At 28.3% G+C, this 16,954-nt stretch overlaps 1 protein-coding gene across 1 annotated transcript in view; it reads left to right on the forward strand.

Moving 5' to 3' along the window:
• The window catches only part of LOC100573994 (hemicentin-1), a 306,591-nt gene that overhangs the window by 243,144 nt on the left and 46,493 nt on the right, over positions 1 to 16,954 (forward strand). Inside the window, exons 6-7 of the mRNA XM_029490996.1 lie at positions 10,612 to 10,824; positions 16,680 to 16,837. Coding sequence (XP_029346856.1) covers positions 10,612 to 10,824; positions 16,680 to 16,837 — 371 coding nt within the window. The remainder of the gene's footprint in view (positions 1 to 10,611; positions 10,825 to 16,679; positions 16,838 to 16,954) is intronic.

The following is a 16,954-nucleotide window of genomic DNA, read 5'->3' on the forward strand; positions in this document are numbered from 1 at the left end:
TATAATATATTATTTAATGCACTTATATTGGGTGTAAGTGCGGCTGTCTGTGATATAAAATTATGGTGATGGCAAGTGATGTTTTGATGGAACTGAGGCAGTGGCGTAGCCAGGATTTTTTTTCGGGAGGTGCTGATCAACTTTTACACTTTTACACATTAAATACGTACTAGCACAAATAGATAGCTGAAAAGTGTTAATACATATTGTACATTTTTAAATATTTTAAATACAATTTAAGACTTTTTGAGCTACTATCATAGACCATTAAAATACTTTTTAACATTTCGGGGGGGGCTGCAGCCCCCTCAGCCCCTCCCCTGGATACGCCACTGAACTGAGGTCAATATTCGATATCACCGTGGGCGTAACTATATAGAGACTAATAAAACCAACGTATAAATATACCAGGGGACAGAGCTACTAATACTATGTATGTTTTGATTCTCCTTATACAAAATCTCATACATGGTACACATGGAGATTTTTTAAGCATGCTCCTCCTATTTTTCTTTTTTAATAGTAGGTAGTTGGTACATATTTTATTCAAATTCTAATTTTTAGAATTTTTAAGTACTTATACTTTTTAAATTCCTTACATTTTTGGTACTGCTTAAGGAGTGTCATATACTATATGACATATAGTGATACAAACTTCAGTTTTTCAAATGAGAACTCCCCCCCCCCTTATTAAAAATTATTTAGAGGATATTTTTTTTGAAAATATTGATGTATATAAATCAAAATTCTAATAAATAGTTTGTGAGTTATTAAAATGTTTATGCTAAGAATAATAGTCCTTAAAAATGGTTTTATAAAAAAATATAATCCACCTATATGTAATATTAGTAGTACTATTGTTATTCTTGGATCATTTATAAAAAATATTTATATTGATAGATCAATATTGTAATAAACATGGTTGGTATTTTATAACATTTGCATATTTCTCATAAAATGCTTAAGAAATAGCAGAAGAAGTTTAAAGTTTATTTCGTGATACAGAGAACTGTAATTAAAAAGCGGGTAGGTGGATGTCGCTCTGCTGTACAGTAAGTTACAAGTGGGTCACTGTATAATGGATTGTATTAAACTTGAATTCAATGATATCATATCATTGTATACGAAAAACGATTGTGAGCGGAGACGGTTTGTCAGTCTGGATATTTTATATTGTTATTATATTTTATTATAGTCTGTATGTTGAATTAATATTATAAATTACAACAAAATAACTAAAATCGTTATTCATATTTATATTTTTATTCGTTTCTATGGTGATAAACAAATCATTAGAAATTAAAATCCCATTTTTGACGGTTTTTTGTAATTTGTCGGTAGTTTTTCCCGTGGTATTAAGTAACTATTGAGAAAATTGAAAAACGACCTCTTTAAAGTATCATTTTGATCCAATTTTTTAAAAGATAAGATACTATAATATGTTAAATCTAAACACTACTTCTAGTAGACATTTTGTATACAGGATAAAAAAAAAAAATAAACACCATTGTAAAACCACTAGCTTCCTCGCTCCGCTCAGAATCTAAAATTGAATTTGACATATTATTGTATATTTGGCAATTTCATATCATAGACATATCATTATCCTTAGTACACTAAGTTATATAACTTAAAAACTACTCGTTTGAATTTTGATTTAAATAAATCGAAATTTTCGAAAAAATATCTATGAATAATTTTTTTTTTTTTTTAATTTTTTTTACTATACAATCTGTAAATATATTATTTTTACTATAAGTATAAGTGTTGTGATATAAGTAGAATAAGAATAATAAAATAAAATAAAAAGGGACAGATGACTTGAGCGAAGAATCCATCCAGTGATGGGACTTCTTGGCTATGAATAATTAAAAGTGAAAAAGGGCTAACCCCTTGATCTAATTTGAAAAACAGAAGTTCCTATTGTCACAGGATCATATTTAAGTGGTACAAAAAATCTCAATTATTCAAAAATATGATCTTCTAGTGTATTTGAAAATTCCAAAAATCAGAATTTGAATATTTGTATAAAAATGATTTAAGCATAAAAATGGGGTCAGCGTTCTTAAAAAATAACCTTGTAGAGGTATAGGTGCTTATATAGTTATTTATTATTTTACATATTGAACTCATGACAGTATTTTTTTTATTATTATTATGCGGATTTGAATTTTAACCAGTAGGGGCTAGAACGTTCTATACCGGGGCTAAGCCCACCCTCCCTACGCCGATAGGTATCACTTCGATATGTACCTATAACGTCATTCGATTTATATTGGTTTAATGTGCAATATAGATTAGGTATAGCATTATATGATTGGGTACTATGTCCACTAGTAAGTTAATATGATATTGAGATGTGCTCTACATGACTACATCACACTCTCGAGTGACATGTGTAAGCTTAGGTAAGTCGAACACCGTGGTTTACGTATGCTTCATCTTATGTACCTACACTGTTGTTAGTGAATATTGATCTAATCTCAATTATAACGTAAGGATAACTTATGTTCAATTTCTTATTTAATCTAATATATTCTAATGGTAATGTTCTCGGAAATTACCGCTCAGCCATGAGCCGAATAATATGAATCTATTGAGATTCTATAGTGTAGGTACTAACATACGCAATTTGCTATAACTTATAATTTATGTACTCTAACACTAAGCTATATATCTATTATAATACCAAGGTTCTTTGACACTACCGTGTAGATCCTTAGAGACCGATTGAAATTCAAGACTAATCATATTGAAACTTAAGTTAATTTAATAGAATAATACTAGGTGAAAGGTGATATATGAAAAATGACTACGGCTATCTACTAATTATTAAATCTAGACTATATAGGATAGGTTTGATAGTGGAACAAAGCGACAAGTAATTTTTTTAAAGTAATACAAAAATATTCAACACCCGGTGTTCGAATAACTCATTTAAATTTAAATGAAGATATTGGTGCAGACCAGCGGGGACGATGTGTGTGTTGGTATTAAGCAGTGCCGCAACTAGCGGGGGGACTGGGGGTGTGTAGCACCCGCAAATGGGCCTCCTTTTCACTTAAGTGGGGCCCCCCCCAAAACACAAAATTCCTTTAAGAGGCCCCTACAATAAAATTTGCACTAGGGTCCCACAAAGCCTAGTTGCGGCATTGATGTTAAGGTATTTAAAAACTGGCCGACGACTGTTGTTTTCGTCAGCTCTTATATCATATATTATTTTTGTTTAAAAACATTATCCCCTCAACTTTTGATTTGTATCAGTCGTGCGGAACGTCAAGTCCATACTCTATACGTTCGTATATTAGTGTCTGTATTTTAGAATGAAGTTTGGGAGTGTAGAATCTTTCTAGACTTTTCTAGAACCTTGGTACCTACCTACGTTACATAAGTTGTAAATAATAAAAATGAATAGGTAACCTAATAAATGAACCTAACCTAAGCTAACCTCTACTTGTACAGCAGAGCGGTGACCTACTTTATGCTTTTTATTTTTCGTTCTTCCTGATTATTTCGAAAAGTGCTGGGTTCTTTTACTTTTAAACCGCCAAAGTACCAATACTAGATCCAATTTTCTACCAAAAAAATCACTAATTAAGATGAAAATCGAAGCATTTTTACTGCTGTAAATGGCGATGACAGAAAACATACACACACCAATATAGAAACATTACTTTGTAACTATCCGTTCTTGGTCTAAAACTAATGATTGTAAATTTTTTTTTTGATATATAGGTATATGTAATTTTTTAATGGGTACTTAATAGTAAAAATATGTAATAAATGATGTTATTTTAGGGGTCGTAATCTTTTTGTTGCCCATGGCCGGCAAATTCTTAAATACGAACCTTATAATACAAACTATTAACTAATACGGTATGTATAACTCATATATATTCTAATATAATATGAATTAAATAATGGGTTATGGTTATCTCATCGTTATTTAAATTTAAAGAATTGAATTAAGTATGGCAAAACCAGCAAAACTGGCTACAAAAATAATAATTCAATTCTCAAGATGGTTCTGATTTATGAACCATCTTTGTTCTTGGTTTTGTAAAAAACTTGGGATTACAACTATTAGAAGATTACATTGTAGAACAAAAGAATTAATATAATTTATAACATTATATTATATTATTATATAATATAAAAGCGGTAATTATTTTTACACCTTTGTAATAATTAAAAATATTTACTACATTTTATTTCATGATAAAATTATTTTATTTTAGTTTTGAATTTTTAAAACATATTCGAGGCAAACTGTCCCAATCTACAAATTGCATTAGAGACGAGTCTGTTGCGTTACGATATTTTACTCGTGAAAGACGAACTACTTGTCTTAAGCTGTTACGCGTAAAGTCTTCTATCAAATTTCAAAAATCGATATAAAATCACATACTCACACCATCGTTTTCATATGATAATCGATAGGAATTGTCGTAATGATTGACATACAAAAAAAAATAAAAATATATTTCCTCTGCGTGGAGTGTCACGAGTAATTCAATACGTTTAGCACCTACAATTGGCTGTGTATTAATCTAATTTCAATGCAATAATAATTTTACTATCAATTATTACGTGTTTGTCCATTTTATTGGGTTTTCGTGTGTCGGCTTGACGTACCTTGTTTCTGGACAATGGTAGTTTATTATTATATTATATTTTTATAAATATTATATTTATATAACTTGCTTTAGATATATACTGATATACGTATTTAGTATATTTTACATGCTATTGGTACTTATATTGAGTTAAAATTGAATTATAATATAGCCGCTGTATTTATTTTTTTTTACATAAATATGTTTTTGGGCTTGGTATAGGACCTGTCCAATATTTCAATGAGAAGAATAATTGAAAGAAAAAGTACAAAATATGGAGTAGGTATACTAACGGTGATGTCGATTCGGTATAAAGGATTACCTAAAGATGTAGGAAAGTAGCGTATTTTGGATTTTCTCACGGGTGGGTGATTTTAATAGACATATTTAGTATACACATATATTTATATTATTATATAGGTACATGTTGTATTGTGAACAACATTTGGTCTCATAGGATGGGAGGGGGGGGGACACGTGTGTCGGTAAAATTTAAAGAAAAATTGCAAAAAGGAGTAATGACATATTATGATGCGAAACACTCCTTGAGGGTGTATCAAATGGAAAGATACAAAATACATATATTGTTATGGTCTACAAATCACAACTCATTCCGCGGATATGATTATATGATTGTAATATTTACTATGTTCAATGAGTATTACGATTTTTTTTATGAATATGTTGTATACTTGTATATTATTTCTTTTATACAAATTTGTTTTTGATATTATTTAAAATGGTAATGCAGTTGAATTTGATTAACATGAACTTTTTTAACCCAAAATCATCAATACTTCAAAGCTTTTTTCGGGTCCATAGAATTTTCCATTATTGTATTAATCTTACATAACTTGAACTTTATTGTTGGTTCCTTCAACTATGTTCGACTGTAACTAGTGTAACTAAATTAATAGGTACAGTAATCATATTATTGTTTATTTTATGAATTATAGAGAAAAATTTTATTTTTGAAGTTTTACACACAAAAAATATGGCTAACTTTTTTTTGTTGATCTTTTTTATCATGTTGTTTTATTCATTCAGAAAAATACCAAATATTTAAGCTACCTATGGAAATTATTATTTTTCGAAAAGAGAATTCAACTATTTTACAGAAAAAAATTATGAACATTATAATTTTGCGAAAAGTGGTAAAAACTTGTAGTCTTAGGGGGAAAAGGAGCGATAATACTCTCAATTGTATCACGCGCATAACGCGTGTGATTAATCTCGAATGTGTTAACACCATCAAGAGTGTGAAATGTTTTTTGTTAAGTTCAAAAACCACAGTAAATTTAATTTCTAATAACGAAAATTATATTACATCATCTGTATTCGATGGCTTAAGTTTCTTTGGTAAGTGGTCGTTTCACTGCATCCACTGCACATAAATTGTTGGTGTGGAATTGGTATTTGGTTCTAACGACTAACAGAGCTAGTAATAATAATTATTAAAAGAACATATAAAAGGCACGTGCGCTAAACGTGATTTTATTTTTAATCTAACTTTTTCTTAATATATCTCAAAATAAAAAGCTTATCGAAATATTATAATACTGAGTAAAATTAAATATTTATTGATTATTCTGCAGTGTGTATATGTACAATGTACATAATAAAATATTATTACATTTCTAAAATTGTACCTTTAAAAAACCTATTACATTCCTATTATTATAAACTATAATTAATTAATATATACTCAAGAGTTAATTTCTGATCATGGTATTGAAATGAACCAAATACAAGGATTACTGCTGTTAAAAATAAAAAAGTATACAGGGTGGCTCACTTAACGTAATTTACTCAATATTTCAAAAACATTAACGTTTTTGTAAATATTTTTTTTTTTACATAATTATAAATGATTTTTATTTAATCATTTTCATTTAAAAAAAACATTTTTCGAAATAAATATACTTTTTACTAGGTAAGTTATCCTTATCATTTATTAATTTGTTTACTTCTTCCAAAGCAGAATATTATTTGGAGTAATTCAATATATAAAAAGGTGGTCAATTAGGAACCACTCCGCTATAAATTAGGTTTCGTGTGGGTCACTGTAAGGAATGTATGTTTTTTTAATATAAAATTATTTTATGTAAAAGAAATATTTTAAAACACTTGTGTTTTCTGAAATATTGAGTGTCAATATTGCGTTAAATTAATCATCCCTGTGGCGTACCAATAGGGTGGCGTGAAGAGTAATGAGCCACGGGTCTAGGAATCTAGAGAGCCCTTCAAGAAATATCACAAATCCAAAAAAACAGATTACCATTATTACAAAATTTAAAAATTCAATGGTCTTTAAAAAAAATTTCTTTAAAATAATATAATTAATTTACTATTTAAGTAAAATCTATCTAAATTACAAGTATAGGTATAATTCTAACGTCCCATACATAAATAATTCTGGGATATCTACTCTACACAAGATAATAATGTGACTTGATGTAATACTGATGTTATAATAAAGGATTCGTGGTTGTGTAGGTATATTTTTACATTTCAACAAGGTGGGTGCATGTATGTACCGATATGATTGAATGTATCCTACACAAAATAATAATATAACTCGGTGTAATATATTGATGTTATGAAGGGATTTATGGTCGTGTATTTTAATTTAACTTTTCAACTAGATAGTTGCCTACGCATGTACCGAATACCAATATTATTGGATGTATCGTGTCTCTGCCCAAGGTAATGGTATAGTAATTTGATGTAATATCGATGTTACGAGAGGATTTGTGCCGGGCGCAGGTGTATATTTTAAGGAGTTCGGTACAGGCAATATTTAATGCTTGTACGCACGTGACTTGCGACCGTGTGTGTAGTAAATTGTGATTAGTGTGTGTCTCCGCACAACAACGTGTCATAATAATATTCACCCGCTACTACAAGTCATCACCACGGCATCAGAACGTGTGTCTTATTCGGCTAAAAGTATGTACTTTTCGTAATAATCCTACCGATCGACCTGCCATAATAATCCGATGACCTGAATAGTGAAATCGTTAAAATGTCCATTCGTGTCGATCGATCGGCCCATGTGCACGTAGTTTTAAGATGTCTAATTTCAATCAACATATTAAATTTCTCAAATTCTGAAATATTCTAATCAACTTTATGGAGGAGTAAGAGAACAAAATTGGGAAAAGTAGGTTGCGTGATATCAAGACGTACACACGCAATAACGAATTCAGATCAGTTTTCAAAAGTCTATTTATCGCATCACTAGATCGATTGGTATGTTTTGCAGTTTTAGTTTAATTAACTGACCGCCATGAATCTCCATAACGAATAACAATTATTATAAAATATAACTAAATTGTATAACGACACCTAAAATAAAAATTATCACTTTGTAGCATATTGAAAATTATCGAGGAAAAAAACCGAAATGTTAAGATCATGGGTTTAACAGAACACCCGTACAAATAATATATTAACATTGTTCTTTCAGTTGTTTTTTTTTTTTTAGAAATAATAAGTACCTACCTATTGTTATTAGTTATTTTTAATTAAGTAGTTAAGTACAAAATACCTATTACGACATCGGTAGCAAATGCACTGTTACATTTATATACTTTTTCCAATCTCAAATTTTTATAAACTCTGTTGTTTTAAGATCACCGTATTTAATTACATTTAATTGTAATATTCTAAATGAGACGACCATATTTTACAATATTATAATTGTGTGCGCAGTTTGAAAATACCTATGCTTTTTTATTCAGACTATTCAGTTAAGAGAACGTCGTACCTGCGTGTGTGGTTTCCATCTTACTAACGCATAATATATCAAAATGTACCTACGTCCAGAAGTTTCAGTTTTGGGTTGTTAGCTCAAATATTAGAGGGAACTGACCGTTTATTAAACTTAAATTTAAGAACATTACCTGTGTTCGTTCGTAGGTTTTTTACAATATTAAAATTTTTAAGTGAGTTGTATGAATATGTAAAATATTAATATTTTTAAAATGCTCATAATTCGTTTGCTGGTAGGACGTCCTCTTAATAAAATATTATGGCCGCTTAGTCATTAATGTAGTATTATAAAGATCTTAAAATATTTCAAAAGTACAACGAATAGATTCGTTTGTCAAAAAGAACAACGATCTAGTTCTAAACAATTTTATCAATATGTCGTCGTATTATAATATACCTACATTCATACTTTTAAATGCACATCCTTACTATCGATCATACATTATAATTTGTACCTTCGGGAATCATGACTTGGGAGTTGTGACTTGGGTCATATACTCAAATAATATATAAATAATGTATTTTCTAGAATACAATGGCAATGTAAACTGTAATACTGACGTCGACACTGTTAGTGTTTATATTTCATCGACATAAATAACTTTATGTAATATTTTTTGTGAAAAATAAATAATGTTTCCGGTTTTCCATCATTGTGTCGAGAAAATAAAAATGTCACAATATTATGCAAAATACGCCTGATGTTGTATGTTTAAACACCACTGCAGGGAGAATTAAACCTGAACCTATTCATAGAAATATCAATTTTATTTGTAATGTAATGTAATTATTATGTAACTGGTGATATAAAATAATTTAATAATCCGTGTTTCGTTGTTTAATACAATGTACTATTGCACTCGCATATCATTTTAACAGAATAAAACACATAATATCCGTGTGAACATTGATGAACTCGCATATATTATACATCATGTCATCGTGCATAAATGATTTGATTATAAAATATGTGGTAGATTTATTATATTATATGAATATTCAATATTGTTCGCAAGTTATCATCGCCTTAGTTAATACTATTATACCTAATAATATAAAATGTGCCAAACGTGTTTTTATATTATGTTTATTTGTGTTTAAAACAAATGAATTATACAAATATTAGTAGAACGAATCGAGTGAAACGTATCTTAAAAACGTGCTGATATAAATCTTAAACCCTTGCCCGCACTGTAAGGAAAACACTTCAAAGATCATTTTACACGCTCGACATTAGAATAACTGCACTAAATGTTACCAACTATACATAGACACCTAGAGTTATACTATAATCTCAGCTGGTGGATTGTTAGTAGGTACATCGTTTATCTAACATGAAATTGTTCTCCGTTAATAATATCGTGTTGGTAGGTAATGGGTATAGAAATAGGTATCTGAGTAGAGATGGGAGCTCAGTAAATTTACCTGATAAATTTACGTAAATTTTACCGATAATTTTTTTACCCGGTAAATATTTTTTACCATTTTAAAATTATAGTGACCACTCATTTCAATTGTTTTGATATGCACAACAACGCTATAGTGACTTCCACAACGCATGATATAAATACAAGTTATAACTAGTTATATACCTACTTATATTTATATCATGCACATGAGATCTCCCAGCAATATATTTTTAGTTCAATATAACTAATATAAGTTAGGGGTGCTAAGCACCCCCTGGCACACCCGTTTGTCCACCGTTTGCGCCAATGCATACTTATAATATATATAAATATAATAATTGTTGTAAGGAGTGGTATACATTGGTTAAATAGTTAGCGTAGTAATAAAAATGTTATTGAGTACGTATTAAATTTACTAAATAAAAATATTATACAGTATTAAAAAATGTACCGAGAACAATTTTTCGGTAAAATTCCCATCTCCGTACCTGAGTAGTCAGTATTCTTAAAATTAACTAGAATTGTGTAGTTGACTAAAAGACTAAAAGCTCTTGTCGAAGTCGAATACTATCAAGGATACCTGCTATAGACTTGTGCATGTACACTAGTCATTTTTTTTAATCTTCCGACATTATGTTTCGAGTGTAAAAACCCCATTACAATATATCCCTATAATCATTCCGACAATAGTTGATAAAAACCATATAAATCAACTAAAAAAGATTGCAACTAAAAATATGCCGCGATCATAATAATTAAATAAAAATGTATATTTATTATAACTGTTTTACGTATTTGTTTTTATTGCACAGGAAATCCTTTACCGCGCTTAACATGGAATATCCGAGGAGAAAATAATATTATAGACAGTACATACGGCATTGAGATAGACGACACTACAGTGGCCAATGTGTTACGAATCGATCACGTGCATCGAGAAAACCTCGGTAGAAAACTCATTTGCGAAGCGTCCAACATGCCAAACACCATTCAAATATCGACGTCAGTTACCATGAATGTTTACCGTAAGTTCAACATTTCTAATCACCCACGTTATAATGATACCGAAAATTTTAGATATTAACATTTTAGATTCTTAGCGGAGCGACGAATGTATTGATTTTACAATGATGTGTTTGTTTTTATTTAATTTTTATTTTTTTATTATTTTTATTGTTGAGTCTGTCATCACCGTTTGGGGCAGTAAAACTGCTTCGATTTTCTTCAACAGTATCTTGTTCGATGGGAAAGTGAATTTAGTTGGTGCGTTCATGAGGTCCAATTCTAAAATTCTAGATAGTTTTCAAAAGCGCCGGGAAAAACAACATAACATTTAAGGAAAAGGGGGAATTTTTACGCAAAATCTGTTTTTGACAAACTCGATTTAGATTTATGGTATTTACTTTTTTTTAGTTTATTTTCATTTTCTGTACACCATACAATTTTGAAAATATTTTGACTTTTTTGAGCCGTTTACGGACATTGTCAGTTTTCAATTTTTTTTTTTTTTTTTGATATATTGTTACGATAGCAATAAAGTTGAAAAATAATAAAAATACATAAATACAATTTTTTTTTATAGGTATTTAAAGTTCGAATTTTGACAAAATTTAATAATTTTTTTGTAGTTAAAAATGTATAAAATTTTCAAATTTTATAGGTAAGGGTTGAAAATGTAAAGCAAGGTTCCACTAGGTTACATATAAATTACTTTATTCACAATAATATCATCAAATATACTTAGTAATATCATAGGCTGTCTGACCGTTTTCGCTCAGAATCGTTTTTCTCATATACATGATATTATATCATTGAATGCAACTTTAACACCATCCGTTACAGTGACCTACTTATAACCTACTGTACAGCAGAGTGACATCCACTTGCTCACTTTTTTTTTTTTATCGAATATCCGATCTAATACTATATAGTATAATGCACCATGCACGTCATCATGTTCGTTATTCGCATGTAAAAATATAAGTCAAATATTCAACTAAAGTTTAGAAAAAATAAGTTGAAAAGTATATTGAATGCATGCTATATACTATTATGATGTGGACTGTCCTTAAAGGAGAATGAATAACATTAAAACGATCGATAATATTCTAGTTATCAAGATTTAAGTTCCCAAGAGTAACGTAAAATAATTTCAACTGTACTAACATAATATGTCACATTGTCACGGATGAAATGTAAATAAAATATAGGGACTAAAAGTAATTATTTATTAATTATTGTGAATTGTATTACATATTTACGTTATCTGAAGATTAACTTATTCAACGTATGCACAATGTACGTCGTACATAATATCATGATGTATTGATTGTGAATTTTATGTGAGTTAAACTTTTGTTCAGAATCAGTATCAATGTTTATTATTATCATTATAGAATTTTGTTTAAACTTTTTAATTTCTACTTCAAAATGTTAAATATTTTCAAAATTATTCTAATAATTTATTCTTCGGCCTTACCTATTTGCGAATGTAATAAAAACTTTTAATTTATAATCCGTTAATTTATTTTAATTTAATAATTAAAAGAAAATATTTTTCTAAAAATTTTGATGTATCATACAAAGAAACAAAGTCATGTTAAAAGTTTAACAGCGGATACTGAAGCCGTATAAATGTATACAGGGTATATTTAAAGTACGTGCGGGGATAAAATAACTTACTAAACCCCGACCGTTCTTTATGTATATAAATTGAGGGATTATTTATACTTCCGTAGAACATAAAACTTATTTTAGATGAAATGGATAATTAGAATAAACTAAACTTTTGTTGTGGTATGGTAAAAATATTACTGAAAATATTCCGTGTTGACGAGTTTGTATACCTATCGTTGAATATAAAATTGCAGCCTATAGCTTAAGGTGCCCGGTGCCAATGTCATTTTGTCCAGAAAAATACACTTTACGGAAATTATAGTGACCCTGTTCTGTAGAATCAACCAAATTTGATGATTGTTTTTTTAACTATTATAGAGGGTAATATTCTACAGACCGTATTAAACTTCGTTTTCCAATATTTTTAATTCCAAAACGTTATTATAATACATATGTCTTAAAAAATAATACAATTTTAAGCTTTTTTTTGCAAATTATAATACACCATTATTTGAAATGAAATAAAAAATCGGGGTTCAATGCGGCCTGTGAGAAATCTTCTTTTTTCAGATAAATAAAATTGTTATTAAATTCCGAAATTCTACAAGGCCTGGAATTATTTCTGTTAAGTAATTTTTTTTCGATAAAATACACCGAATCAACCCCTCTTCACCCCCTCCCCCTCCCACAACTAAACAGGTATCGGACAGTAGATTAGTGACAAATTATTACAATTAAGGTGACAACTAAAATATTAAATATAATTTACAAATCGTATAGAATTGAGGAACATTTTAAAAACTGGCACCGAGCCCCTCAAAAGCTGTAAATATTGTTGATTATTTTTACGTTATTTATAAATTATATTCTAATAAAATATTTCTTTAAACAATATTATTAATAGATAGGTAATAACCGCGTTTTAAAAATTAATTGCTAATAATGCACTTGGCTCTACTTCTACCAAAAATATATAAAGCCTGAAAATTGTTATTATAGTATAATATATTCAATTGACTAATACTAATATAAGAAAAAAAAATTGTATTAAATCACTGCAAAGTATACAAGCCATTACCGTAAATGATGCATCAAATTTGGGGGTTTCAGCGCTAGACTATATAAATGATGAGTAGTCATTATTATAAAACCACAATAATACATTATTAAATCAGACCATCAGAGTATAACAATTAAAGTTAATTACGAACAAACTAATCGTACAAGGTAAATATAATATATACTAATTACTAATAATTACTATAGTATTGTACAATAGGTATTAATTTGGGAATTTCTACAAGCAATAATGGAAAATAAATTATAACACATTTTTATAATTTATCGAAAATTAATTATTTCTCGTTAATTACGTAATGACTACAATTATAATGTTTAATTAAAATCCCAATACAAAGTGGAAATACATTTCTCAGCGCAATAATAAATAAAGGTAATAGTTGGGTAATTGTATAAGAAAAAAAACTTAATGTCTTTTCACTTAACTTTTATCACCTATATTTACGTAGGTACCTTATATCGGAGTTTTCATAATAATCGTAGGTTAATAAAATATAATTCTTTTTACATTTTAATACGATTAATTTTTTTTTTCAATTATGTAAAGCGACAGCGCAATATAACATACAAACAAGTATATAACTGTACAAAAGTTCTTATAAGGATCTCTGTACTTACCTATACTATACTTCATCCGTTGGTAATTTCAGATGATATGTTATAAATTTGTATAAATTATGCTAAATACGATATTTAAGTTTTAATAGGATAGTGCAGTCAATGTTTAATTTTAAATAATTAAATTATTATAGATGTGTTCCTATTAAAAACTTTGCGTACCTACCTATTTACTACGTTAATTTGTTTTAAGCTAATCAGTTGGTACCGACCTATATATTATAATGATACAAAAAATGTATATTGCCCCAGGTGGCCAGGTGGGGTTTTGAAGTCCCAGATGCTATTTCCTGATGAAAGGTTAACTATACATTTAAAACAAAATACAATAAAAATTTAAGTGTAAATTAATAATGGCTTACATTTTATGAAATGTATAAAATGTGTACCCACGCGGAACCTAAAAATTACTTCCGCGTTAGGATGGTAAATCCTAATAGGAAGATAAATCATTAAATGGATATCAATTTTGTAAGAAGTTGGATTACCCTATGTGGATGAGACGTATTATATATTATATATATTATGTATATTAATTATGTTGCTTTCCAATTATTTAATATATGCTATTTTCACTCAATATAGATACATATTATGTAGATTAATATATGGTATATATGGTATGCATGGTATATTATGTTATTCCAACAAAAAAAAAAAAAATGATTTTTTTGATTGTAAGCTTACAAGCTGTATAATGGCTGTATAATATTGCAGTTATACATTTCAAAAACTAAATTCTTTTGTAAATTGAATAATAAATATCTATATATTTTAACGTGTTAAACGTTGTAAGTAAGAAATGACAGTACTACCTAACATTTCTAAATTTAACATCTGCATATAAAATTATGTGATAGGAGAATAAAGTGTGTCTATATAGTATATATGTTGGTACTCGTGTCTAGAGATAATCTATTGTATAATGTGGACCAGATTACCAAACGAGACATAAAATGTAAAACCACGTAAAGATATTATACAATAAACTTCTTCAGAAATAGAACTGAAAAAAAATCGATACCTGTGCCAAATAACTTATTTGTGTAACTCATGTGGATAAAAATTATCTAGAAAAGTATCAACTGCCAATGTGGTTAAATTACGAAGACTAAATGTTTAGAATAATATATTGATAACAATTTACACGGAGTACTAACTTTTTGAACAAAAAATGAAAAATTATTATTAATTATATAGGGATATGTAGAGGTATAAAGGGTGATTTACCTAGCCAGCTCTCCTCCAATTTTCATTTAATAATAAATGTGTTTAAGTTCTGATTTTAGGAATTTTAAATATACTTATAAGAACCATATTTTAAAATGCTTGGATTTTTAAATAATTTAAAGAGTGGCCTGTAGTGGTATAAGCTTTTTTTTCAAATGAGAACCAACCTTTTTTACTATACATTATGGAGCAGATGATTTATCTTAAAATGTTGTTGAATTCAGATCGAAATTCAAATGAGTAGTTTTTAAGTTGCTTAACTTTGTGTATTAAGGATAAAAAGTCCATGATAATAAGTCTGGGGATTTGAAAATTATAGTAATTAATATTAATCCATCAACAATTCATATTTTATAAAAATTTTCTGAGTTTAATAAGTACTAATTTAAATATTACATATATTTTATTTTGTTTGCAAGACCATTGTTAAGGATTATTATCCTTAATATGGGTACCTACATAATTTAATAGTTCAGAAACTACCTACTAATTCGGCTTTTGCAGAATTGGATACATCAACATTTTCAAAAATAACATCGGATTTGTAATTTAAAATAAAAAATGTTGGTTCTAAATAATTGAAACAATAAACAAGAGTCGCTACAGATGACTCTTTAAATGTTGTAAAAAATCTAGTATTTTAAAATATTTTTCTCTATTATAACTAAAAATTACAAAAAATTGCAATTTTGATATATGTATTATGAAAAGAAAAACGAGAGAGATCAATGGTCTTTACTTAGTGAATCATTCCGAGTAATAGTTAGCAATAGTTTAATAATTTTAATTTTAAATTATATTTAACATTACTGATGATTATAAACTTTTAGATCTATCCTTAGGCAAAATAATAAGTAATGTTGAATGAATCGAAGATTTATGAAAATGTGGTTTAAAACGCATACTAACCTATAGTTCGTAAAAAAGTTGTGATAATATAAATAAATGTCTTAATTTTTTTGCTAATTTGTCGATTGTTTGTTTTTATCTTGAAATTCAAAAATATCCTTTATTATAAGTACCAATTATATGATAACAGGATCAATTTACTGTCACATTTCGAGTAGGTACCTACATACTATTCTTTTACGAGAAAAATTTTATCAGATGATTAAATTATATTACAATTTACAATGTCAATGGTCAGATTTACAAAATATTTAGAATTGTTCTTATATTATAATATGAGAAATCGTGTTTTTAATTAGAATTTTTTTAAATCAAAAACTTCAAACTTAATCCAAAGAAATTAAACAAAATATTTGTTTTTAAAAGTTAGGTAACAATTATTTTTACAAAAATATATTATTAAATTTTGTTTCAAAACATTTCACAGTGAAACCATTAAGCGTTTCCATCACAGGAGCCGAACACCCTTTTCTCTCAGGAGAGCCAAGTAATCTCGATTGCATTTCATATGGTTCAAGGCCAGCAGCTAACATAACATGGTACCACAATGGACGGGTCATCGAGTACGAAACAAAAAGGATAAAGGTACGTAGATTCCCACATTGCCTTATACAGCATTCTTGATTGAATAATACGTAGGTACTGTTTAATAAAATGAAATGCAAATAACAATGTATGCGATCGAATAGTCCCATACTTCCA

Source organism: Acyrthosiphon pisum, chromosome X (assembly GCF_005508785.2).
Source record: "Acyrthosiphon pisum isolate AL4f chromosome X, pea_aphid_22Mar2018_4r6ur, whole genome shotgun sequence".
In the NCBI taxonomy this organism is placed as follows: domain Eukaryota; kingdom Metazoa; phylum Arthropoda; class Insecta; order Hemiptera; family Aphididae; genus Acyrthosiphon; species Acyrthosiphon pisum.